The sequence below is a fragment of the Strix uralensis genome, chromosome 1, assembly GCF_047716275.1.
Source record: "Strix uralensis isolate ZFMK-TIS-50842 chromosome 1, bStrUra1, whole genome shotgun sequence".
NCBI classification, from domain to species: Eukaryota; Metazoa; Chordata; class Aves; order Strigiformes; family Strigidae; genus Strix; species Strix uralensis.
Genome location: NC_133972.1, coordinates 132,533,516 through 132,558,810, shown reverse-complemented (window position 1 = coordinate 132,558,810; position 25,295 = coordinate 132,533,516). Strand labels below are relative to the sequence as shown.

Here is a 25,295-nt window from a genome sequence, read left to right as displayed (position 1 = left end):
AACCTGATAAAAATCACTTTGACGACGGGCACTGACAATAATTTAGTTTCTACAGCCAAAATCTTCAATGCTGTTTAGATACATGATTATTGCTGAAATAGTTTATGGGAGCTAGATGTCTAAAACCATTTGTGCCTCTGCATTCAGTATCTGTATTTCAGTTTTGCACAGTACTACCTATTGACACAAAGGGCAAATTAAGGGTCTGACTTTTCTTTAACTTCAAGTCAATGGGATGTTCTAGGTACTCACGACTTTTAAAAATTAAGCTGTTTTTAAATATGCACTTAAAAGCCTCATCACATACAATCAGTTGTAATGATTTTTAGCTTGGTCCTTAGAGGATGATATAGGTGGTCTGAAATAGCCAAAATCCTACTGAACTGTTGATAAAATGCAAGGCATTCTTTTTCCTTCAGTAAAAAGCAGGGCACCTATTTTCCTCTTTCTGCTGTACAGAATTGATGATACCAAATTTTAAAAGGAAGAAATACAAATGCCTGTAGAAACTCCATGGCCTTTTCAGGATTCAGTTGTGTTTCCTATCACCTTTCTAGAGAGTTCTTCAAGATGCCACCAGCCATAGGAAAAGTCTTCTTCCTGTTCTTTTCCCCCATAGCACCTTCCCAGTAGTGGCCGGAGGACATCAGTCAGGCTCTTGGAACATACCACCTGAGGAGTTTCATCTACAAGGACCCCGGGCTGTGCACACTGGGACTGCTCTGCAGCACAGGCTCATGCATGGGATACAGGCGTCAGCAATGGGTTTGCTTCAAATGTACGTTCCAGAAAGAACTAAAATGACAATGCAGTTGCATCCTTAGTCTTTCGCTTCAACATTCATTCACTTTTCCCTAAAACTTACTTACCTCTAATTTAGTCAGAATAGGCCCTTGACAGACTTCTAACTAAAGCAAGCATTGCTGTACTTGATGATGCAAAACGTGTACCAGTTGTTGTCACCCATCCTTTACAGTTAACAGAAATTGGTGATTTAATGAGGAATAAAACTCCCAATGCTCTAGAGACCTAGTAAGTATCTTGTGGAACGAAGCGTTTTGATCTACTAAACTTTCCCATTTATATCAATTTACACAGTAAAAAAAGTACTTGATACAAACTTCTAACTGGGATATATGCAGGCAAGCAAAGTGGAGGAGTAAGTCTCTTCCAAGGTTGAACAGGCAGGTGGCAATGTACATGGAAGGGGGATGCAACTTTGATTCTCTGAATGAAATAGCAAAGCTGAATAGTCCTCACTCCTTCCATTATAATTGAAAACCTCTCCAGTCAGACACTTTAATAATTATACTTTAAAAGATGTGAAATTAGAATAAGATCCAATTTCTTCTGTTGAAGTGGAATTTATTATCTTACAACTTTCAGTTATGCCACCACTCAGGGGCTCTCTAACATTAAAGTGTTCTAACATTCTCAGTAATTAACATTTCAGGTGAAATCAGCTCAAAACGTGTCAGTGAATCAAGCAAGGTTTCCTAAAGCCCACTTTACTATATCACAAATCAAAATTAATGCTGAAGATAGGGTCTACTGGGATGGGAGATGAAAAAGGGCATCTCACTCTTGGTCCAAGTTCTGAAAGGGTCCCCTAGTTTTCCTCTTACAATACATTCCTAGAACTGTCACTTCATTGGAAGATTACTGAAACAGCTGCATTGCTTTATATAAATAAAAGCAGAAAGGAGGAAAGCCTGATGTCTGGAAAGAAAATTAATTGCAAGAGTATTCCAAGGGAAGAAATGTCATCCTGAGACCAAAAAACAGACTATACATTTCCTTTCCCTGGCTTTTATAATTGGCTTGGCATTTTTACATGGCAATCAATATTCCAGAGTATGATCAAATATAGTATCATTGGGCTGAATACTGAATAAGTGTAACAAAAACTGAATATGAACAATGAATGCTAGAAGAGTCTAAACCAGTGAAAGAGATTAATGCCTCTGCATTAGGAACAAAAGGAAGAGATAGTCTAGTTGAAGTAAGGCAAGGATGAGCTGGGCTTTTTAATAGCAACTAATTAGAGGAAGGAAGAATAAAAAAAATAATTTAAAAAAAGGATTTCCTGAACCAAATGACGTTCACATACAGGAGCAAATCATGAAGGAGAGAGAAGCTGATGAATACAATGATTTCTGAATATCAAACTGCATTCAGCTGGAGCTCTGCCTGAAAACCTGAGCTTAAATCTTGGGATAATGAGGAAAGGTCATAGAGCCATTCTCACATCTCAGATGAACTTGGCATATTCTATGAGCTGAAATATGCAGAGCATGACTTTGAATTTCCTGGGGTTTTTTTCTGGTAAATAAATATGTAGCATGATATACAATAAATATAAATAACTTCAAAATTATTATTACAATAATTATTTTGTAATTATGTCTAAATAATTACAATAATTCACTTTATAAAGGTTTCTAACCATATCATAAATACAAGTAATTATAACATCAATGTTGTTAGCTGTTTCAGATAATGTTTCCCAAGATAGAATCTTTATAAGAACAGAAACATGTTCTAATTTAATATACCGAAATAAGTATTATTAAACTATGTTGAACATAGACTCTAAATATACACTGGCTCATTTTAATGCTGAAGGGAACTTAATTAACAAGAACCAAAGTTTTCAATGTGTAGTGTATAAGGGCCTCTCTCATTAAGGATGGTTTTGGAGGCCTACATATAAGGCAAAATAATAAAATCATAGAACTACAGTTTATGTATACATCTCAGTGCCACAGAAAGTTTTCTTTACAGCCTTCTTCCTCAAACACTACTGAGCTCAGCTGGACACAAACAGCAAGATTCCTTCTTATGCCAACAGGAGCATCCTAGAATTTGCAACTTAAAAAGCAAACGAATGGTTACGTTCCCTGACTCTAAGTTGCTTTGAGAATTAATTCCTGGCATGAGTCAGCTGGCCTTGAAACATTTTATTTACAGTGATGTTCTGGGATGACCCCAAGGAGAACACCATATTTCTGGCCTTTTAAAGCACTGAAGTAGGATCTGAAAAGTCACATAGAGAACAGTGTAATCAGTCCCCTGCTGGAAGCCTAAAACTTTCATGCTTCTCTTCAGTTCACACCAAGGTGATTCAAGCATCACCAAAGAGATCCCTCTACCTGACTAAGCTTTGCAGTCTGGTCTCTTTCTCCAAGAGCAGCCACTTTGGCAGTACACAGACCTCATCTCTTCCTCTTCCTTTGCAGCCCTACCACGTCTCGTAGAAATCCCTTTGTCAGCTTCCACTCACAGCTTTGGATGTAATTTCACCACCCACAACATTGAGGTTTACTTTCTGACTCAAACCATAAAAGACAATTGTATACATTTAATTGGAGAATGACAGACCTCCAGTTCCAAGTCCTAACTGTGGAGGTTGGGTGGCTATTTTTAGATTTTCTGCTTTTAATATTTTGATCATAATCCTTTGCTGCCCACAGTATTAGAAGTAGTTATACATATCATCAGGAATGCACTGATTACATCAAATCTGCATCATTACTGTATTTCATAATATCATAACTGTATTGCAGTTGTAAACCACTACTCCACCTACATCATAAGGGTAGGGAGCTATCATCAACATAGCTGTAAGCAACAAACAAGGTAGTAAAACCAGCTGTAAATCATTAATCTGAGCATTCAATTACTAATCCCATCAGCCTCATTTAAAGCATTTAAACTGACAGTTGCATATCCAATTAACTGTTGCTATAGAAAATGAAAACACTTAGAGGTATTTGACAGGCAAATCTTTACTGGCCCAGCAGGGATTTAGACTGAATTTGTTCAATTAGATTGTGGCTTTACCTAAATTGAGCATTTACTGTAATCCTTGCTGAAACCATGGAATGAAATCTCTCAAGGTTAAACAGTCATCACAAAAGCACATCACTCTGCTAAATCATTTGTTAAAAGCACTGCACTGCACTGTTTCCTCAAGGAGAAGGCTGGCATATCCTTGTACACAGATGATGAGTGTATTTCCATAGCTATCCATGTCTGTAGGTATACAGGGACATACATGAACTTCGCCTCTTGCCTTTCTGCTGTTACTCCCTTTCTCAACACAGTCTTCTCCAGCCCAACAGTGAATGCTTGCAAAAGATCCTACCAACCTGTATTTTCCTACTAAATTTAACTGTATGCACTGACTTGCACTCCAAGTGCAGTGAGATCTGTGTGCAGACCCCTGATCACAACTCATCTCAATTCCAATCCATATAAAATTACAGGACACTGAGTTATGAAAACTGCTCCTACACTCCTATGAGAATCTGCATCTTAACTCTTAGAATTAATGCCTCTGGAAAATATTCTCAAACACTTATTCAGGTAATGCTTTTTCTTTCTCTCATGAGCAGAAGACAATGGCAGCAGCAGTATAAATAATAAGTGAATTTCTCTCATAAATGCAGTTGAGGCAGATAAGCCACATAAACCTTTCTTAGAATATATACACCAGCATTTTTCAATCATGACCTGCAGTATAAATGGGTTTTACAGCAGGACTTTCACATTTCTCTACATTTCCATCTTCATCTCTGCAAATAACTAGCTGAGAAGGGTGGGAAATGGGGCTGAAATTTCAACTGCACCACATTTCTACATCTAGAAAAATATTCTCTAGAAGAATGTCTTTTTTATTTTATTTTTTGTTAATGTGGCATAGCTGTCATGCTGTGACAGCTAATGACACTGTTAATGTGACAAAGCCATTCCCAGAAAGTGATTAACACATTCTTTGCCCATCAGCCAGAAGAAAAAGCTGTCAGCTTCCGTCTGAACAGCAGCAGTGGAAACTAGTCAAAGCAAAGAACTTCCATGGCAGACCATGCATGCTTAAAGTTTGCTTATCGAGCTGTAGATCTGCAGACTTGAGATATGGGAGGTATTTCACTCCCAGGTATCCATCATACAGAGTTTCTCTGTATTAACTGAGACAAAAATTACTTTAACAGGTTTCGCAGGCTAGATTAAGAGGTTCAGAAGTAATAGCTTCTCCCTCTGAATTCTTCAGAGATCCCTTAGACTCAAGGAGTTTCATCATCACTCCATAAAACGAATCTGCTCACAGCATCATGACCATTCACAACACAGCGCCTGCAATTAAACATAACAGCCTTCACTGTCCCAGCACCAATCCTTGTGGAACCTCAAAAGGCTAAAGTCACTGGTGAGGCCTGGCCAAAAAAGATGGCAGCACGCTGACACATCTACTTTACCTTTTTTATATAAATGGGAATACCAGTTTTCTCAGTCTCTTAATGAAAAGAGCAATTAAATCACTAACTGACCTTAACCTGAGGCAAAATAAATAGGCGTAGCAGTAGGTAAAGAGAAATGCTTAGAGAAACAATCTTCTGAATAATATCCCTCATTACTGAAGTCAACTGCCCCTCCAATTCCTGCACAGCTTTGAGATCTTCTGTGGTTCACTGTCACTGTTAGTACATTGCAGTTGTTCTGGTCTCCTGGTTGCACTTCTTCCTGGCATCATTATTCTCTGGTGATTTTCAGATTATTTGATTATTCAAGTTCATTAGATGCATTGTGTCATGCCTTGAGAAAGCTCCAACTACTATAAAACATAACAGTTTGTCTATCTGAGTGCCCAGACACGCATCAGGATATCCCCTTTGCCTTCTGCTCTGTACTGTCTCACTACTGTTGGAGTTCAGAGTCCCTGAATCCAACTCAGAGTCCCTGATCTCAGAAGGTGATCTCAAAAAAGAGATCCTTCCTCAGCAGGAATACCATGTTTCTTTCCCCTCACCCATCGCTATTAGGCTCTACAGTGGCACAGTGTCACTGGGTACTGTTTAGTCAGGCTCAAAGAGATCAGACAACCCACTTTGGTAGTCCTCAGCACTACTGTCACTAATATAAGAACTTATTTTTTCGGTATACAAGAAGAAAGGCAAATTATTTAAGAGTATATTCAAGGTGCCATTATGCCCACATGCAAATAAACAACCCATCCTAGTGAAATAGCCCAATTGCCTATCATTCAAGCTGGAAAGGGCTAAAGAGAGAAAAGAATATATAGTTCCATAGTCTTTTCAATTAATTGGGAGACAGGGAATACTGTTTGACAGAAAGAACTGGTTAGACTACATAAGAAAAGACTTTGTATGTGACTAACTTACAGAAGACATCATTCTCCTCCCCAGCTTCTTCTGGGGAATATGGACATTTCCCCCTGGGAGCAAAGCCAGTTTTCTTTTTGACCTGCTTACGTACAAGAGAAAACTTTATAATTTTGTCCTCTGGTCATTTGCCCAAACCTGTCTTCAAGATGTCTGGCTTTTTCCTTGTGAAGAGAACAGTCAAGAGTAGGTTTTCCCAAATGACACACACTGGGATATGAGGTTCTGCAGCTTAAATCCTTAAGTGCCTTCTGGCACAATAATGCCAAGCGCTGTGCTTCATGCCCTCTTCCTCAGGAACAGTACCATCAGCTGTATGCTTTCCTCAGAGTGAAGCAGCGGACAAGCATTGGTGCCCTGTGAAACTTAAGCCAGGTATGACTGTACTATCACAGATACCACATCCAGATACCGCAAGATCACAAGGAGTACAAACCTGGCTCTGGCTAGGCATGTACTCCAAGCACCTTCTCAGTCATGGGTGGCGTTGCCATTTGACAGACATTGTAATTGCCAATGGGCAGATCATTAAGCACCTTCAGGGTTAGATGCAGATGCAGATAAGCAACAGTTTTGAAGATGCACCGGCCTGCCAAGAGATCCCTACGTGGATATAGAGATCTGGGCAGCAATGCCTCTGTAGGTTCACTGTAGAACGGCTTAAATTCAATAGCTGAGGATTTTATTCACAGTATTAAAGTCTTTCTTAAATGCCTATGAGAAATACAAACCCTCCCATAGCTGCAATAGCCTATAGTTATCTCCCGGATCATGCCCCAGCAGTATTGCAACAGCCATCTGATACAGTAACTCATAATATTCACTTCAACACTTGGCCTGGAAATTAAATTAATTTGGTTGACTGTGTGATAAAGTACATCGAACCAATTAGAAGAAAAGAAAAAACTTAGGAAAGGAGGTCCTCTTTGCTCTCCTCTATTCCTTGGAAATAAAGCAACTCATGATTTTATTCGGGGTACAAGATCCAAGTTTTGTGAGCTGGAACTCCTTTTCCTCTTCATTTATAGGGTGTACAGCCACTTCCCTTATATCCCTGATCAACTTCATCTTGAGGTTCACTACAGGGTGTATTCCATCCTGGGTGCTCTGTTGTAGTCCTGAGTTTTGGCCAAAGCTGTTAGAAAGAATATGCACAGATCCAAAGGATACATGAAGTTTGTGCTGAGGCTTTAATTTCCTTCTGATGAATTAATAAAACCACTACTTTGATTTTGTTTAGCTTAAGTCTTAGCTACCTGCTAAGATTTCAGACTAGCACCTTTGACCCCTATGGATCAAAAGTGTTTTGACACAGACATTTAGGAGACAATTTGAGCTTTCCCTGTCCTTCAGAAAATTCAAATTATTAAAGAAGGGCTGGAGAGTTAAGGTTGTCATCTATCTTGTGTAATAAGGGATTCCCACATTCCATCTTGTGTCCCATATTGGACTACTCTTAAAAGTCAACCACATGACTAAATTCATTATCACAGACAGATGCTATAAACTTCTTGTCCAGCTCCTTATAAACCTGAACATTTTCTTTTAATAATATAAATTCACTAACATCACTGAATACTAGTGACCTGCAGAGAGCTGTTTTTCCTCACCAGTCCTTACCAGTGCTAAACAGTTCACCCTTTGAGGAATTAGGCATATTTGGATTTTTTTGTTGTTTCTCCAAATATATGAATACAAATTATTTTACCACATGATCTGTACAACTCCATTAATTGCTAGCATTGATATGATATCAAACTACTTTCGAATATCTGAAATAAAATTCTTTCAGAAATTCAGCAGAGATCTAAAGCACTATTAGAGTCTGGAAATTAGTTTTGTCAGCAAATATTAAAAATATCAGTTAATTTGTCTATATCAAAGAATTTGTTTGGCACATCTCTTTGCAGCATGTGAATGGCTTATATTAAGTTTTAAAAAGACAAACACAAGCCATTCAGTTGCCTAGTAAAATAATGATTCATCAAGCACTTTAATAAAGTAATTTAGTTCTACTAAATCAATTTTTTTCCTTTGTGGCAGTAGAGTTTTAAGTTTTACATAGTGATAATACATGAATGCCTTATTAATACATAATACATACTTAATAACTGTTTATAAAAAGCTGTGGAATATAATAATCACTAGTAATTAATAATGCATCTTTAAAGTATATATTACAGCTCAGAGGTCAAGATGCATTTCAATATCATTTCTAAGGCAGTAAGCAAGTAAGCTTCTTCACATTGTCAGTAACAAGAAGATGTTGGTCAATGTGTCACCACAGAATCATAGAGTGGTTTGGGTTGGAAGGGACCTTAAAGATCATCTAGTTCCAACCCCCTGCCATGGGCAGGGACACCTTCCACTAGCCCAGGTTGCTCAAAGCCCCATCCAGCCTGGCCTTGAACACTTCAGGGAGGAGGCAGCCACAGCTTCTCTGGGCAACCTGTGCCAGTGCCTCACCACCCTCACAGTAAAGAATTTCTTCCTTATATCTAACCTAAATCTACCCTCTCTCAATTTAAAGCCATTATCCCTCATCCTATCACTACAGTCCCTGATAAAGAGTCCCTCCCCATCTTTCCTGTAAGAATTTCCTGCCCCCTTTAAGTACTGGAAGGCCACTATAAGGTCTTCCCAGAACCTTCTCTTCTCCAGGCTGAACAACCCCAACCCTCTCAGCCTGTCCTCACACAGGAAGTGCTTCAGCCCCCTGATCATCTTCGTGGCCCAAAATATTCAAAAGGTCCCACTGGCTTCAGTACAGGGTGTAATTCTCTAATCTTTCCTATCAGTCAAGAGGCTGATAAAATGAGTTACATTTGTATTTACTATGCATGGCCTACAGCAGCTGTGCTGGTTTGGGCTGGGATAGAGTTAATTTTCTTCATAGTAGCTACTATGGGGCTATGTTTTGGATTTGTGCTGAAAACAGCGTGGATAACACAGGGATGTTTTAGTCACTGCTGAGCAGTGCTCACACAGTCAAGGCCTTTTCTGCTTCTCACACCGCCCCACCAATGAGTAGACTGGGAGTGCACAAGAAGTTGTGAGGGGACACAGCTGGGACAGCTGACCCCAACTGGCCAAAGGGATATCCCAGACCACATGACATCATGCTCAGCATGTAAACCTGGGGGAAGAAGAAGGAATTGGGGGACATTTGGTGTGATGGCATTTGTCTTCCCAAGTAACTGTTATGCATGGTGGAGCCCTGCTTTCCTGGAGATGGCTGAACACCTGCCTGCTGGTGGGAAGTGGTGAATGAATTCCTTGTTTTGCTTCACAGTTTTTGCTTTACTTATTAAATTGTCTTTATCTCAACCTATGAGTTTTCTCACTTTTCCAGTTCAATCCCTCATCCCACCATGGAGGGTGTGAGCAAGCAGTTGTGTGGGGTTTAGTAGCTGGCTGGGGTTAAACCATGACAGCAGTTTTGACAATTTGGTGTATTGCAACAAACACATACTTACTGAAATGTTATGTCATCTTTATTATCTTGGCAACTGCAAGTGTGCCAGAGGATTTACACCATGAAAAAAACGCACCTGAATCCCTCACTACATGGGTAGATTTTAGCATGTGTGTTTGACCAATTCTTTTGCAGTCAGAAAAGCAGGATAGTGATTTATTATAATAATCTCGCTTAATAGACTTGATAGGCTTAATTTGATATGCCTGGTATAATTTTTCCTAACATGAAGTATATACAAAGTATACAGAGATGCATAAAGATACTGGTGTACTGTCATTTTTAGGTATTCTCAGTTGTGTGGTTATTTCTACTCTTGATCTTGTAGTGGTGTACCTTTAACTTTTAAATTGATCTATTTGTGCATTTGCCCTGTTTCATATATATAATAGCTTTGCTATGATTAAAACTAATGCCAGATATCTGAAGGTTTGTTACTGGAAGGTCAATAATAAAAACACCTCTCATAGAACCGTTCACGTGGCTTCTCTGGCTGTAGCTTTATTTATTTTTTCAGTGCAGTCAAACATTGTAGACAATTTAATTCCTGTATTTTTACTATCACTTATGAAATGGAGCTTTTGGTACAAGCCATTTGAAGATCAGTGCAGAGAAAGGTAAGTTTGGGGCTAGACACTAGTTACAGTGCATACAGCCGCCAGAAGACTAAGTTTCTGTTTGACAGAAAAATTCAACATTTTGAAATACAGGGACAAAATTGGGACAAAAAGCCACACGTACACATGATTTCCAAATGGTAAACAAGTCTCTAAAGGAAACACCAAATCTAGCTGGTGGTGAGCAGTATGCGACCTATCCTAAATATACTGAGAGTCCCCCAAGTCCCTTGTCACCACATCCGCTCTCTATCTAAAGCTAGCAATGAGCTGTAACCCTCCACTACCACACCAAAGCCTCTAATTTAGGTATCTAAATTATTAATCATCATTGTAATCTTGACTACTTATGGAATGATAGTTAGATAGCTTCTCCTTTAATCAGTTCAGTGTAAGAACAGCGAAGGTCTATGTTTACAAACTTGCATAAACATGTGCTTTGGAAACAGATTCCTCCTGTTACTTTACAGCTTGTAAAGTTCTGGTTGCAACACATTTCCTCACTGATGTGGTTTACCTTGAAGTGTTATCCTAACAAACAAGCATCTCCGCTGGTTTGTTTCATAACAAGAGATTCATCACTGAAGCATTTCATCTTCCCCTTCCCATAATCTGTTGGTTTTGCCATGTAATTACCATTTACAGCGTAAGACACTTGGTGTTACCTTACCCATCTCTTTTGCATTGGTTGGCACCTTGTTTGGAGCCACAATTCATTGAGTCTTTGAGCTCTGCCTTCAACCTCAATGGGTGTTTTCAGCTTCACCTTTTGTTCGCATCTGATTAGAATACGCAACAGTTAATTGTGCATGGAAGTACATCACTTCCATACAATTATTGGCACTGACAACATAGAATTTTCCACCATATTTCTTGGTGTAAATTACATCAAATTATGTGAACTACCATTTTGTTTCAGCTGAAATGGAAAATGCCCCGTGATTCCCCATAAACTGTAATCTGAATTGTGTTTACAACATAGGTGCATGGACCAGAGCACACCGTGACTTTATTCAAATTCTTTCCTTCTATAATTTGCCGATAAACAGGACAAGACCTTTCATACCACTTATTCAAAATGCAAAGCACAGCAAATTAAGTAGTGCTCTCTTCATTTGCCATTTTATATAAACAGTGTGTGGAAGATGACACGGTGATCAAGACAAGCTGAGAGCGTAACAGGAAAAGCACAGTCTTACGGGCCTAAGCAGGAACACGGCTTCCTAGTCAGCCTTGGGAAAAAATACACTACAGTGGTGCGGGACTGCGGTTTTAAAGCTGGATAATGTATGTACAGAAAACTGAGGAACCACAACGGTCATTTTAAAGTCGTGAAACAATGATAAACAGGTGGTTTCACTGTTCTATAGGGAGTCATTTATGATCAGCATCTCCCTTTTTATTCCTATTCCAGCAAGCGGGCAAGCTGCAGAACAGAAACGTATGAGGTGGAGTATGAAGCGTTTAACCGCACAGCTATAATAAAGTAGCAGCAGCAGAGGAAGGAAAGGTCACTTGCTTTCCAAGCCCCTGGCCAGGCCGTCTCTCAAGTCCCAAGCGAGATGCCAACCCGTGATGCCACCCCCCCCGGGTTCGGCCCGGCCGGCCGCGGGAGGGCCGGGGGTGCGACAGCGCGGCTGCGGGACGCGGGAGCAGAGGCCGCCGCGCGACAGGCGGCCTGGAGCCCGCCAGGACACACACCCCCGGCCCCGGGGGCGAGCGGCCTGCCCGGCGGCCAAGCGACCCCTGCCCCGCACCTTCCCCGGCCGCCTCCGGCCCTGCGTGGAGCTCAATCCCCGGAGCCGGGCCAGGCCACCCCCGGCCTGCGGCGGGCAGGCAGGTGAGGGGCAGCCGGCGGCGGGAGGGCGGGAGGGTCCCGCCGGCCGCGAGGACCGGGGACTGGCTGCAGCCCTCGGAGGGGCGGGCCAGGCCCCTCGGCCCGTCTGGGGCAGGGCCGGAGGGCGGTGCGGAGGGGGCCGCAGCTGCGGGGAGGCGGGAGTGGGGGTGTGGGGGTGTCCCCCACATACCCCTGGGGCGCAGCCCGGCTGGCCGCGGCGGGGGCCCCGGCCTGGTGCCCCTTCTCCTCAGCCTTGCCGTTGCCGTCCAAAGTGCTGTGAAGGAAATGGTGTGGTCTGAATGCGAGCTAAAAATCAAGGTTTGTAACCCACAGGGCCGCGCTTTTCTCTGTAATTTGCTCACAAATTAAAACGTGTTATGTGATTGCGGCCCATACAGCATTGGAAAATACACGCGGTGTGGATGCGTGCTTACTGCCTGCTTTCGGAAGCCACAGATCACGGTCGCTGCTAAGGAGGACACCATCCTTTCTAAGCTTGGTATCGCACCAGTGTTTTCAGTACTTTTTTGTTCAGCTAGGATCACCTTGCTATGAAGACAAAGTACTCTACAGCCATTGCCACAACATACATGTATAAAATATATGTTACTAAACCTTTTTTAAAAGCTAGGAAGCTGAGGACTCTGGAGCAAAACAGCAGGTAGGATCTAGCAGAAAATACTTGCTTTCATCCTCTAGTAAGAAGCCAGCAGCTTTTACAAAAGAAGTCTTTAGTAATGTGTTTTGTACCTGCTCAAAAGAACAGTGTGAAAGAAATACCTGTTTGAAAGTCAATCTTTTTTTAGTCAATATTTCAATGTTTTGAAGGGCCAGTAACGTATTTCTGGGTTTGTATAACAGAAGAGTGGTATTTGTGCCTGAAAAATCATGTCCAACTTCACAAGCATCCTGAAGATACTAGAGTTCCTGAAATTATTAATTTTTTTCTTTTTTGAGAATTTAATCTTACTCATATTTCCTCCATGCAAAAAAAAGTTTTGCTGGGGAAATAGTGCTTATTACTGGCTCCATAAATGAGATGGAAGGCAGATTGCCTTAAAGTTTGCCCCGCTGGGAGCAGCCTTGGTTCTTTGGGACATTGATGGAGAAGGTAACAAAGAAACAAGCACATTGGCCCAGAAAAATGGAGCTACACAAGTGTTTGTCTACCAGTGTGACTGTAGCAATAGGGAGGAGGTCTATGAACAAGCAGACAAGGTAAGATGCATCTTCTGGCTTCTGATTTGGCTCTTGCTTCTGATTTTTTGCTTCTTTTTAATAGTATATGCTATTGAATTTTTTTTTTTTTTTTTTTGAAACTGTACTATTCACTAAAGGGAAGTAATCATGTAGGGCAATGACGTTCTCATTTTGACAAGTAGCTTCTAGATGGAACTATGTTCTCAATAAAGTAACTGGGTTTAATGTGTTCTGTCAAGATTTACCCATTTACAGTCTTCGTTGAGAGATGGTAACTTTGATTAAGAGTATCATAAGACATGCAGCAGAAGTTAGCTGCATGTATTAGCTTGTTTAGGCTTTAAAATTTCTTTAAGATATCAAGAAATAATTTTTTTTTTAAAAAACAGTGGAAATTCTAAGGGGGGGTATCCTTTTGTTTGTTTGTTTAGAAAACTGTAGTTCTGTAAGAATGATGTGGAGTGTAATGGTTTCAGAAATATCATCAGGACATGGCTGGTCTCCAGTCAAATTGATGATTCAGCTTCAGTTTATTTTTTGGTCAATCCAGCTGGAAGGTAAGGTAGAGAAGGACTCCCTTTTAAATGAGCCTCTTCTGCTGTGCTGACCTACGCTTTGTACACTAATACTTTTTGTTATTACTATCAGAGTCCAGAAATCAGACATTAAATGAACATAATTAATTTTAACTCGCCCTTAAACTATGTACTGCCTGAAAATATTTCCCAGTATAACATCACTTATAATCCGGTTAACCACTCTGCCGTTTTATCCAAGGATAAATTCTTCTTCTGTTAAGTTCTCAGTATATGTACTTGCATAAATAACTCTTAAGTCACATCTTTGACATTCAGTGTCCAAAGGCATATCTCAGAGAAATTAGCTAAAATATTCGGTGACACATGAATATTGCCTTGAAATGTAACATCAATTTTCTATGAGTTGTCAGGGGGGCTCTTTGTTTTGTGGCTGTTGCTTTTCATTTTAACCAAAACAGATTAGTTTTCTTAACATGGCTATGAGAGTTGAAAATAAATGTTTTTCCTCAAGAAATGTTCCTGATGAAAAGTACTTCTAAAGGGTAAGTTGGATTCAGGATCTGTAAGTACCTGGAACTGCAGTTATGCTTGCAAGTCAGCAAGGTATTCTTTTACCCATACTTGTTAGCAGCATTTAGGGCACAGCGAATTGACAGCGCACAGAAAAAAATTCCATTTGGAGCCATTGGTGCTAGATTTTAAGAACCGCAAGTGGTATCATAGTATTACATGGACAGTGGCCTCAAGGATATATTGTACTGTAGTAGTATGTCTGCAGAGACGAGGAAGTTGTTGAGTGTTCTGGCCTGTGCTGACCCAAGATGCAGTGTTCAAGGAGGATGATGTTTGCCAATCGGGCAGTGCCAATGACATGATCCTGGCCGTGTAAGACATTGATTACAACTCTGCAATTTTGGAGGAGGAATCCCAGTAATTTCAACAATCGTAGCATCTGTTACCACTTCTCAGCGAGATGAAAAATCAGTCCGAGCAACTTGCAGTCAGTATTTCAAATGTGACACTTAATCTTTATTTGGAATGATACTATAAATCAAACAGCAATTCTCCTAGAATCCCCTTTTTGCAAGGAAAAAACTCATTTTAGAATTTACCAAGATCAAATCTCTTTAAAAAATAACATTTGAAGTTGGCATTAAATCCCTGTTCCCATAAATGCTATCTGCTTCTTGCAAAGACATGCACCAAAATTATTAGTTTAAGCTTATGTAAGTGATTTCTCTGTTGGACTTTCCTGTCGATGCTGAACATTTTGAAATTATTTGTTTGTTCTTAGTTTTAACAGAGTCTCAAAATGTTTGTTTTGTGCACTCAAGTAATTCTCAATCTCCAAACACATTAACCGAATCAGTCACAGGGCTCCAGCCTGCAGAATTTGCTGTGACCAAATCCGCAAAGAGTATTCGGAAGTGCACAGACTGACCTACAAGCAAGAAACTCAGAGCTGTTTAAATTCCAGGAATTGCTGTTAAGGTGTTTAATTATTGTTAACAATACCAACATGTCTGTAGGTATTTGCATGAACAGTCATGATGGAGCCAGAAATTTTTTTTAGATCTAGAGTTTTTCAGCTAGGGGCCTCCTATACTTTTGGGAATAGCCGCAGCTTTTTGGCTGGTGATATGAAAAGTCTTGAGCTTGGACACAGGAGATAAAGGAATAGCAGAAAAGTTAAATTAATTGTTTTTATTTGGTGTATTCATTGCAGAAAAACCTAGGTATTTTCCCATAATGGAAGCTTTCTAGGAAGCAAATCAGATCATCAAGTCCCTAAAGAAGAGGTTTTTAGAGTAAACTGGTGAAGCGAACAGCAGGTAATTTTCAGGATCTGGCAGTGTCCACCTGGGAATTCTGAAGGAAATCAGATATGGATCTGATGAGCTAGAAATGGGGGGAGGGGGGTATTTTGCTATGACAGGTGTCCAAGGAATAAACAGTAGCACATATGCCAGTTTTAAAAAGCACTTGAGAGGACACAAAGAAACTAAACCTGTCTTACAGAAAATTGGTAGAAGTGATAATAAAGAGAAGAATTAATAGTCACCTAAAGAAATACATAATGAAGAATAATCAGCTTGACTTCTTGTAAATGAAAGTCAAGCTTCCCACATTTTTTGGGGTAGTGAGTAAACAGGTCAAATGAAGCCAGATTAAATAAAATGCTGCCATTGGGGAAGCTATGTCAACATGTGAAGAGAAAGAGGATCGTCTTATGGACTGACACAGTAGTTAAAAGGTACAAGTGGGGAGAAAGTACAGATAGATCCCACAAAGGAAGAGCTGGGTATTCCTGTCATACTCAGCAGTGTCCAGATTTGCATTCATTTGTGCAGGTGGAAAGGTGCTAGTATCTGAGCCCTGTTTGTCTATGACAAGGAGAAAGCCTAACACAGCTGGAAGAGTATCAAACTGAACACTAAGGTTTCCTGACAGAGCCAAAGGAAGGTGAAATGTTGGGGCATCAGATCCTAGCACCTATTACCAAATTGCCAGATGGCAGCATATCTGGGATTTTTATGGTTTTGTAGTCATTCTATAATTTTTGAGACACCAAATAACTGTTTGCCTCTAGCACAGAAATCTCTGCAGCGAGCCTGATTCTTAATACTATAAGTAAATCTTGGCCATCTGCTTTGATACAAATCCAAATCATGGAATAAAATATTTTTATAGTAATCCCAAATGGAGCTCATGGTGATTTTGGCCTTCTCTCCAAGTGATGTTATCTATCTATTTCATGGTACATGCTTCTGTACTCAAATGATTGGTATCCCCCAGGTATTTGCGCTGAATTCTTTCCTGTTCAGTAGAAATGATCTGGAAAAGGGGTTGAACAGGCTTGGCTGAGGAATACAGATTCTCACAATACCAGAAATAGGGGACAAGAAATGCTCAGGTTGCAATTAAAGCATGCTCGCAGTGCGCACTAAAGATTTGTAACTCATTACCTTATGTTCCTGTGGAAACCAAAAGTATTCTGGAGTTCAGGAAGCAATTACACAAATTCTTGGGGAAAAAAAAAAAATCATGGGATATATTAAATACAAAGATATAGATACCTTATCTCTCTCGGGAGGATCCTAAGCTGCAGAGTGTGAGAAGTTGAGGAGTACACTGGAGGAGACCTTAGAGTCCTGGTCCTTTTTTTACTGCTTTCCACCATTAGACAAGGGCTACGGGGCTAAATGGACCTTTGATCTGATGCAGTACCACAGTTCTTACATACTTACATCTCCAGCAGAGATATAAATAATTGCAAATATCATTAAACATTTTCATAAATGAAGCACAAGATGCAAGGATACCTTTTAAACCTTTCTGTTTATCCTTTTTTTTATTCAGGTTAGAAAAGAAGTTGGGGATGTTACTATTCTAATCAATAATGCTGGCATACTGCTTGGGGAAAAGTTCTGTGACGTTTCAGATGCAGATTTTGAAAAGACCTTAAGAGTCAACTTCTTCTCCCAAGTCTGGGTATTTTTTTCCTCTCCTGGGTAACCAAAAGGTACAGGCAAGTGTTTAGTGTGAAAATCACCATGATGGCACCTACCTGGGGAACCCAGTTTGAAATAGGGATGGGAAGGGTCTTGAATGGAGGAAGATACATTTTTTAAATCATCCTGTAATTGAAGACACACCAAATTGACAGTCTCCTCACTATGTCTCAGTAATGTTAACACAAACCTGCCTGGGAACTCTGGTAAGTCACAAGTTTGTGTGACTGTGTCGTGAAACTTGCTCTATCTGTAACAGCTGTGGCTGCAGTTAGTGCTGACATGATGGCACATGACATTCTTGCTCCTGATGTTTGCTGGCATCAGAAGGCTTTGTCTAATAGACTTGTAGCATTCAGGGAGGCATAAGCATGGTTTAGTGATGGACTTGGCAGTGTTAGGTTTACGGTTAGACTCGATGACCTTAAAGGTATTTTCCAACCTAAATGATTCTGTAATTCTATGCTGCACCTGTTTGTGTCAGTCTTCAGGTTGTGCTTTCATTCCTAGTCACCATCTGCTTATAAAAAACTAATCTGGATATTATGTATTATCTTTGTTTTGTTTTAATGCCTCTGAAGGAATTTGCTCTTCTTTGGGGTCTCAGCTGACCTTTAGGAGGTTTTGTTGTGAGGGAGTGTTACTCTTGCCCCGTTTTGCATTTGTTGTTTATATGCCTGAGTGACAGCCTGCACCAGGGAAAAATGTAGCATTGCAACTCCTTCACTAAACGCCATTTCTCAAAGGAAAATCATTGCACACGGAAGTCCTCTAATCATTTCCCAGCCCACAGTGCATCATTCTTCTAAATACTTGAGGCAGATGGACTGGGAGGGATGTTCCTCCTGACAGGTCTGAAGAGACATAGGGCAGGAGGACAGTGACCATGGGCCCTCAACCAAAAAACCATGTCCTGCAATGTATATTCAACTCTAGATGTGTGTACCTAGTACATCTCAGCTATTGAAAAAAACTTACTGCTGTTGTCTTTTTTCTTATCTTGCCCCTCATAAAACACTAGCATCCTCCTTATAAAATTAGTATCACCCACAGTGGTGGTCTGGGGTGCTGGACTTCTCAGGCTGTTTGATTTGTAACAAATAGGGCCCACAGACAGCTGAATTCCTCTTGATGTGTTGACTTCTAGCTCCCTCTTGTGTACTGAATCTTTGGTAATAGTCTCAAATAGACTGAAACCATGAGGAACCAGGAGGCAGAGAAAATACAAACTTTGCTGCTTTTAATAACACGATTTTAAAGCTGACAGATCTTCAGATGGAGGGAAGTCATTCAAGGAAATGCTATGTCTCATTTATAAATTCTTACAGACATAGAAGGTTGGTTGGTGTTCTTATATATTGAAGCCCCAGAAAGCAAATTGGGTTGTAAAGCCTAATGTGGAATGCAACATTTTGGACATGTCTAGTTATAAAGGGGTTTTTTTATATGTCTTTCAGACTTGCAAGGCCTTTCTTCCAGCCATGATGACCTGTAACCATGGACACCTGGTTAGCACAGCCAGTGCAGCAGGATTGTTGGAAATTACAGACTGCCAGGTTACTATTGTCAAGTGCCATTACAAATTAGATCTACATACCAATAACTTTTCTTGGAGATCTCATAAATGCTTGGCTTAAGCAGTTTATACTGACATATTGAACACTCAGGAAGAGCCTGCAGATACAAAAGGTGGTGGTGTATTGAAGAGGATGATGATGTCATGTTGCCTGAGTGGCACAGGAAGCTCACTGCAGATTTTACTGTCTGACTGCAGCCTGTCGTATCTCCACAGAACAAGGGCAATACAGCTCATACGTGTGCAGTGGGAGGCAGCCCTGCGTACACGTTGTCTAACACTTTCGCATGCTGGGTTTTCTGCAGATAAAATGTTCAGAGTCCTGAGATATGCATGGGTTATACCTGGAACTATACATTTGGAAAATGGTTTTCAGGTCCAGAAGGCATTTTGGCAGAACTTTCATTGAAATTATTTTGAATAAACTGTGTTGTAAGATGTATAACAGCTCCATATTCTCAGCTGTTTCCTTCAGGAGAGCTGTCTGCTACAGTCCTGACTATTTCGTCAGCCTGGGTCTGCTGCCCAGTCTCTCCTCAAGCCTGTCTGACATCCTGATCGTATCTCTTAGGTCGCCCTATGAGAATGTCAGCTTCAGTGTAATAAATATCTCTTGTTTCTTCTGCTGATTGATGGTGCTGCAGTAGTGTTTATTTGCCACCTGTTATCATTGGGCCAGATTCAGTATTGATAATAGGTCACATCCAGTTTTCATCATTTAACTGTAAGGCTTATGAGAGTGGACCTGCCCATCCATGCATTATAACTTTTTACACTTTAGCTGTGCATTTTTAGGTCATCCACTGTGGGTGAATTCCTGAAGAATAACAAACTGTCTCTGATGCCAGTTTTTGAAGTTACTCTTTTAGCAGTATTTTGTTGTATCTAACAACTATCTTCACACACATTTAAAAAAGTCTTAGGAAACACATGTAAATTCCTATATTAAAATAAGGTTCTTACAGTTGCAAAGTTGTAGAATAATTTGGGTTGGAAGGGATTTCTGGAGGTCATTTGGTCCATACCCCCAAATAAAAGCAGGCCCAACTCAGATTAGGTTGCACAGGGCCTTGTGAGGACAAATTTTTTTATTTTCAAGGATGGAGTTTCATGCGTTCATCAAACAATAAAAATCAGACAAGATTCAGCCTTCCTGGGCAAACAAAATGGTTTTGCAGTTGCAGGTCAAATCAGAAGAAGAAGTAATAGGTTGAAGCAGCATTTATAAGTAGGGTATTTAAATTTTACCCCTAGAAATAGTTCTTACTGAAATGTAACCTGTGATATTAAAGGGTGAAGACGTTCTGAACTGAAAGAATGCCTGGTTTGTATCCGAGTGTCTGGAAATGTACATAAAATGTTGAATAAGCTCATTTTCCTGTATCTCTCCATAGTGCACTGAAAAAAAGTCCTCTGACAAGGATTAATCTTATCCTTAGACAACTGTGCATCAGTCATGGGAAGAGCCATTAACCTTCAGAGTCAGCATCACCAATATGTACAGCATCTTTAAAATTCTAATTACAAGACTGCTAATTATATAACTAAGTAATATCAGGGCTTAAATAATATTACAAAACACTAAATTCTGTATATAACACTTACTGTGGTGCTTTTGACATATTTTGGATATTTCTTCTTTACTTTTCAGATTATTCTGCAAGTAAGTGTGCAGTCATTGGAATGATGGAAGCCATAGATTCAGAACTGTATCATGCAGGAAGACATGGTGTGAAAACCACAGTCATTTGCCCGTATTTTATTAACACTAAATTAGCTAAAGGTTTTCAAACCGAGTAAGTAAAACTTGGATCGTGTACTATTTCATATGTAAAAAGTAACTGCTGCTTACTAGATGTGCCGTATTCAATCTCTAGCTATTATGAGATTGATTTGCTTTTCAGTTCAGTATTTTTGCCCTATTGGCACATACAGCTATGTTGACATAGACTCTTGACATAAGAAAGCCAAGTCCTGCGTACAATTAGTGACATGCAACAGGAACTGCGTAATAACCTGGCAGTCAAGGAACGGTTAGGGATGAACAGCGGTATTTAAGGCAAACTTATGTCAGTAGAATGGTCTCTGTTGAGGTTCTCTGCTCCAAGTAATTTTGGCACTGTGTTTACAGTTGGCTGTCAGGATACCCGTGACCTGTCACTATTAACTATGCCCCGCTATCTGTGTTAGCAGGTACTGTACTTCTCTGAGTGAGAACAGCTGTGGTGGTAGTAACTGGTGGGTGGTTGTGTGGTTGTAGTGATCGGAGGGGCTGCAGGCACCGAATTAGCCACTGCAGTAGTGCAGTACCAGTGATCTTGGTTTTTCAGTGCTCTGCTCCTGCTTCCACCATTCATCGTCTGTAGTAGCATATATTATGCAGAGCACAGCCTTTCTCCTGACTGGAAACAGAGCTGGTCCTGGTCTAGTTCGCTGTCGCCTCAACATCTACAGTAAAAAAAAGGAGGAGGTGTGCGGAGGGCAGAACTTTCGTGCATAGAACAGCACATACTATGGATTAGCTGGGAAGTTTTCAATGCCACCATCACAGTGGGCATTAACTTCATTAGGGTCTGAGCAGGGTTTGCACAAAAAGTTACTCATTAGTCATTAAAATGCTCAATATCACCAAAGTGGTTTGAATTTATTTTGATAGAAGGAACAAAGAAGATTGGAGAGTCCTTTTCAAAACTACCTGAGGGAATGGGAAAAATTCTTTAATGATTTAATTAAATGATTTCTGTGTTAGAATACATCTCAAAAGCAAAATTTTATAATTTCATAATGCTTTGTTTCTTGTTTCACCAGAAACCCCCTTATTCTTCCTGTTTATGATGCAGAGTATGCAGCCAGCAAGATCATGGATGCAATTCAAAAGGAAAAGTTTTATCTAATCATGCCTCTGACTTCATACTTTTTTGCTATCAAAACGTAAGAATGTGACTCATCTTCTAGCATTGCCTTCTTTCTTGTGCCATATGCATGCAAAATCAGCAGGAAAGTTTAGTAAAAACAGTCCTTTAGTTAGTATTCCTGCAGTCAATCCAGTTATATGTACCCAATTATGAAGAAACGGTGGTTTTAATTTTTAGTAAGCTAGATGAATAGCATTCCTCTGGCCACTTCTGTCTCTAATATACATCTTAAGCTATAGTTGGGTATAGAAACTTCAAAAAATTTCCTGGGATGGTACACTGGGAGCAACACATGGGTTAGAACTGTCTGCTTCCAACAGCTGCCTCCACCGCTGGCTGGGCTTTCACAAAATGGCTTGGCCTGTCATTCGTTTGCCCCATTTATAACATGGGAGCACCAAATGTGTTACTCCCAGATGTTAGAATTATTGAGCACATACAACAAATTTATAATTTCTTTATTTATAGAGTACATTTTTCTAAAAAAAAAAAACCATAAGGCTAACTCTGTGTTTGTCTCATCAGTCTTATTCCTAGAAAAATAGTATTACTCTTCGAATCTTGCTTTAAGATCCCCAGCAGCATGGATAAGGCCTTCGGTTGGAAGAAAAAGGATTGAAAACAAAATACTCTGAAGACCTCAAGTGCCATCTAATCAAAAATTTTCAGTAAAAATTAATTTTGAATCATATTTATTCTTTGACAGAAAATTTGCTTCTTGTATGGTATTTGACATTGGTCAGCATGCAATTTAATTTTAACTGTCTTTTAATCACTGATTTTTAGCCACAATCTGCTCTCTCATTTCATGACAGCATGTTGCTTTTATCTGAGCTCTCGATAAAGTCACTAACACCAAGCAGGGATATTTGACTTCATTTCATAGTCTGAACTCTCAATTTCTGAGAAAAATCTCAAAGCTTAGGAAAAACGCACTACTGTTCATTGCAGAAGGAAAAAAAAAAAAAAAAAACACAAAGCATTTAACATACTTTCCTTTCAGGGCCAAAATAGCACTGCAGTTCGCACAAAGCCACCATGAAGAAGGGCACTGTGGGATGATGTGCTCTGACTGGAGAGCTGCGTGGGGAGCCTGTGTCCTGAAGAGGAGTGAACAGCAGCAGCGAGCGGTGCTGGAGTGTGCGCAGTGCTGCGCCGCTTACCGTGCTCCTCGTTAGTCGCAGCGCCCTCTTCTAAACACAGTTCTACAGGATGTGTGTGCCTCGGTTTTTGTCCATGGCTAGAGGCTGATACCGGATCATTTATCAAAGGTTGTGGCTTAGAGCGTTTGTAAAACTGTTGTGGTGGCAAAAAATCGGGTGCCTACTCAGAAGGGAAAGATGATGAAGCCCCACAACCAGAGGAACCTGACAGGAACAAATCCATTACAGAAATTACTTATGTGGTAATTAATTGGCTCTATAAATTTTGTAAAACGTTCCTACGACAATAGAGTCACATGGGCTCTGTGGTGAGCATCTGCTGTAGGCATGTTGAACACTGGTGAAGTCTATAAGCATCTGACTCCCTTCTCTCACCTTACAGGCACTGATTCGGCTTTGAAGCACCCCCAAGGCCAGATAACTGGGTTCAAGGTGATGTGTCCCAGGTTAGGCCCCTGAAGTCAGCAGCTAAATCTGGACCTGCAAACTGGTCCACACAGTTCTGTTTAGTTTCAGTGACCTTAGTTAAAATTACTTAGAAAACTGTTGACTTAAGAGCATAGTGAGGAATCTGTGCAGGAAATCTTTAGCAATTTCTCAGTAATTTTTGAAAAATCGTTAAAATTTAAAATTACATAGGTATTAAGTGACCAAGCAACAATTTTGCGTGGACTGTATTGCTTGCAGAGACTGAAACTTCAATGAGGTAGCCTGTTCGTTAGTGTGAAACACAACTCCACTGTAAATCATGGGAAAAGGAATATAGACAGGAAGAATACCTCATGTATTCCTGGACAATCTTGGGCAAAAACTCTGTTATATTTGGAAAGAAATCACACCCATGTCCTTCAACTGTCTTTAAATGAAATTACAACCTAAAGGTCCTAAAGGAAAAAACACCCCAAGACCAGAAGTTCAATGATTAGTTAAGCAAAAGTATGTGCTGGTACTTAATTGATAAAAATCAATCCTCATGCAAATTTTCAGAAAATGCTAACATAAAACATTCATCATTTGCTTAATTTAAAAATAAATATATAAATTGCAGACCAGAATAGGGAATCTACAGAGCATAGTTTATAAAACTCCCCTGTAAGGAATTAAAGAGAAGCTTAAACAGTCATCTATTGCCCACATTTGTCACCATATTTCTATTGTACTTAACTAACCCTATACTTACAAGCTCCCTTTCAGCTACAAATGCCTGTGACTGCACACTCCAACTAAAAATCTATTTTCTGAAATCCCAGTCTTTTCAAAGTACACATTTATTCAGTAAATTCTTTCACGTACCCTGTACATATTACAGGAAGAATTTTAGTTGAGAGAAGGAGAAAGCTATCTGAAATTTGGCTCTTTGGAAAGCAAGGTTTATGGATTTATATTTTGAAAAACTCTCTAGGTGATCAGTAATTGAAATACGGTTTTCTTCCTACTAATGAGACAGGAACAAAGTCTAAACTGCTCCCTGCAAATAACGATCTTTTGTCAACTGCAAGCAAATACGTTGAATATTGGGATTCCCTTATTCTACATGACTGTTGCAATTTGGCTCTGGATCTATGATTGGTTTTAAGTACAGTTACAGGAGACTATACAAACTGGCATGATGTTATATTTGTGAATGTATTGTGGGCTTGAATATGCTTAATACATAACTTCATTGCTTGTGCTGCAGAGTTCATGAACAGGGCTTGCAAGGCAAGAGACATACATTTTAAAATGCTTTGTAAAATGAGGCTACCATTTGAACTAGTTACATGTTAGTGACATTAAGATTTGGTGGACTAACCATCATTAAAAATCTGGTATGTCAGGATGAAACATTTGCAGCCAAAGAGCACATTGTAAGGGCTCTCCTTTAAGTACCTTTTTTTTTTCAGTTTTAACTAAAATATGTCAACCTTACTGCCAACATTTGCAGTTGTAAATTTACCGACTATCTACACAGGACATGAGAAGATTAAGAATAATATAAAGGAAACAATCCTTGATTTTCTAAGCCATATTTCACCTACTCTGCATAGCCACCCTGCAGAGCCTTATTCTGTATTGCTGCAATCTCAGCCACGGGCGCTCCTTGGCTCCATTTTTTCTGGCTAATCTGCTTGTCTCAAGAAGGATTTTGTAAAGCTTATACTTTCTAAGTCTGACAGTGATCTGTTAGATCTTCTTATCAGCCCTAGAAATGAGTAACTAATTCTTTTCTATGAAAATACCAGGAAAATATTTCATTTTTTATTTGTACAGAGAAGTGTGATGGATCCTGTAATACAGTT

General features: G+C 39.9%; 1 protein-coding gene across 1 annotated transcript; it reads left to right on the top strand.

Moving 5' to 3' along the window:
* The first annotated feature begins 12,999 nt into the window (after window positions 1-12,999).
* Window positions 13,000-22,472, top strand: LOC141954338 (epidermal retinol dehydrogenase 2-like). The gene is given in 9 exon segments (XM_074893753.1): window positions 13,000-13,077; window positions 13,079-13,148; window positions 13,151-13,329; window positions 17,211-17,342; window positions 18,820-18,895; window positions 18,898-18,918; window positions 20,590-20,734; window positions 21,747-21,869; window positions 22,379-22,472. Coding segments are annotated over 9 exon segments (918 nt in total).
* The last annotated feature ends 2,823 nt before the right edge of the window (window positions 22,473-25,295 follow it).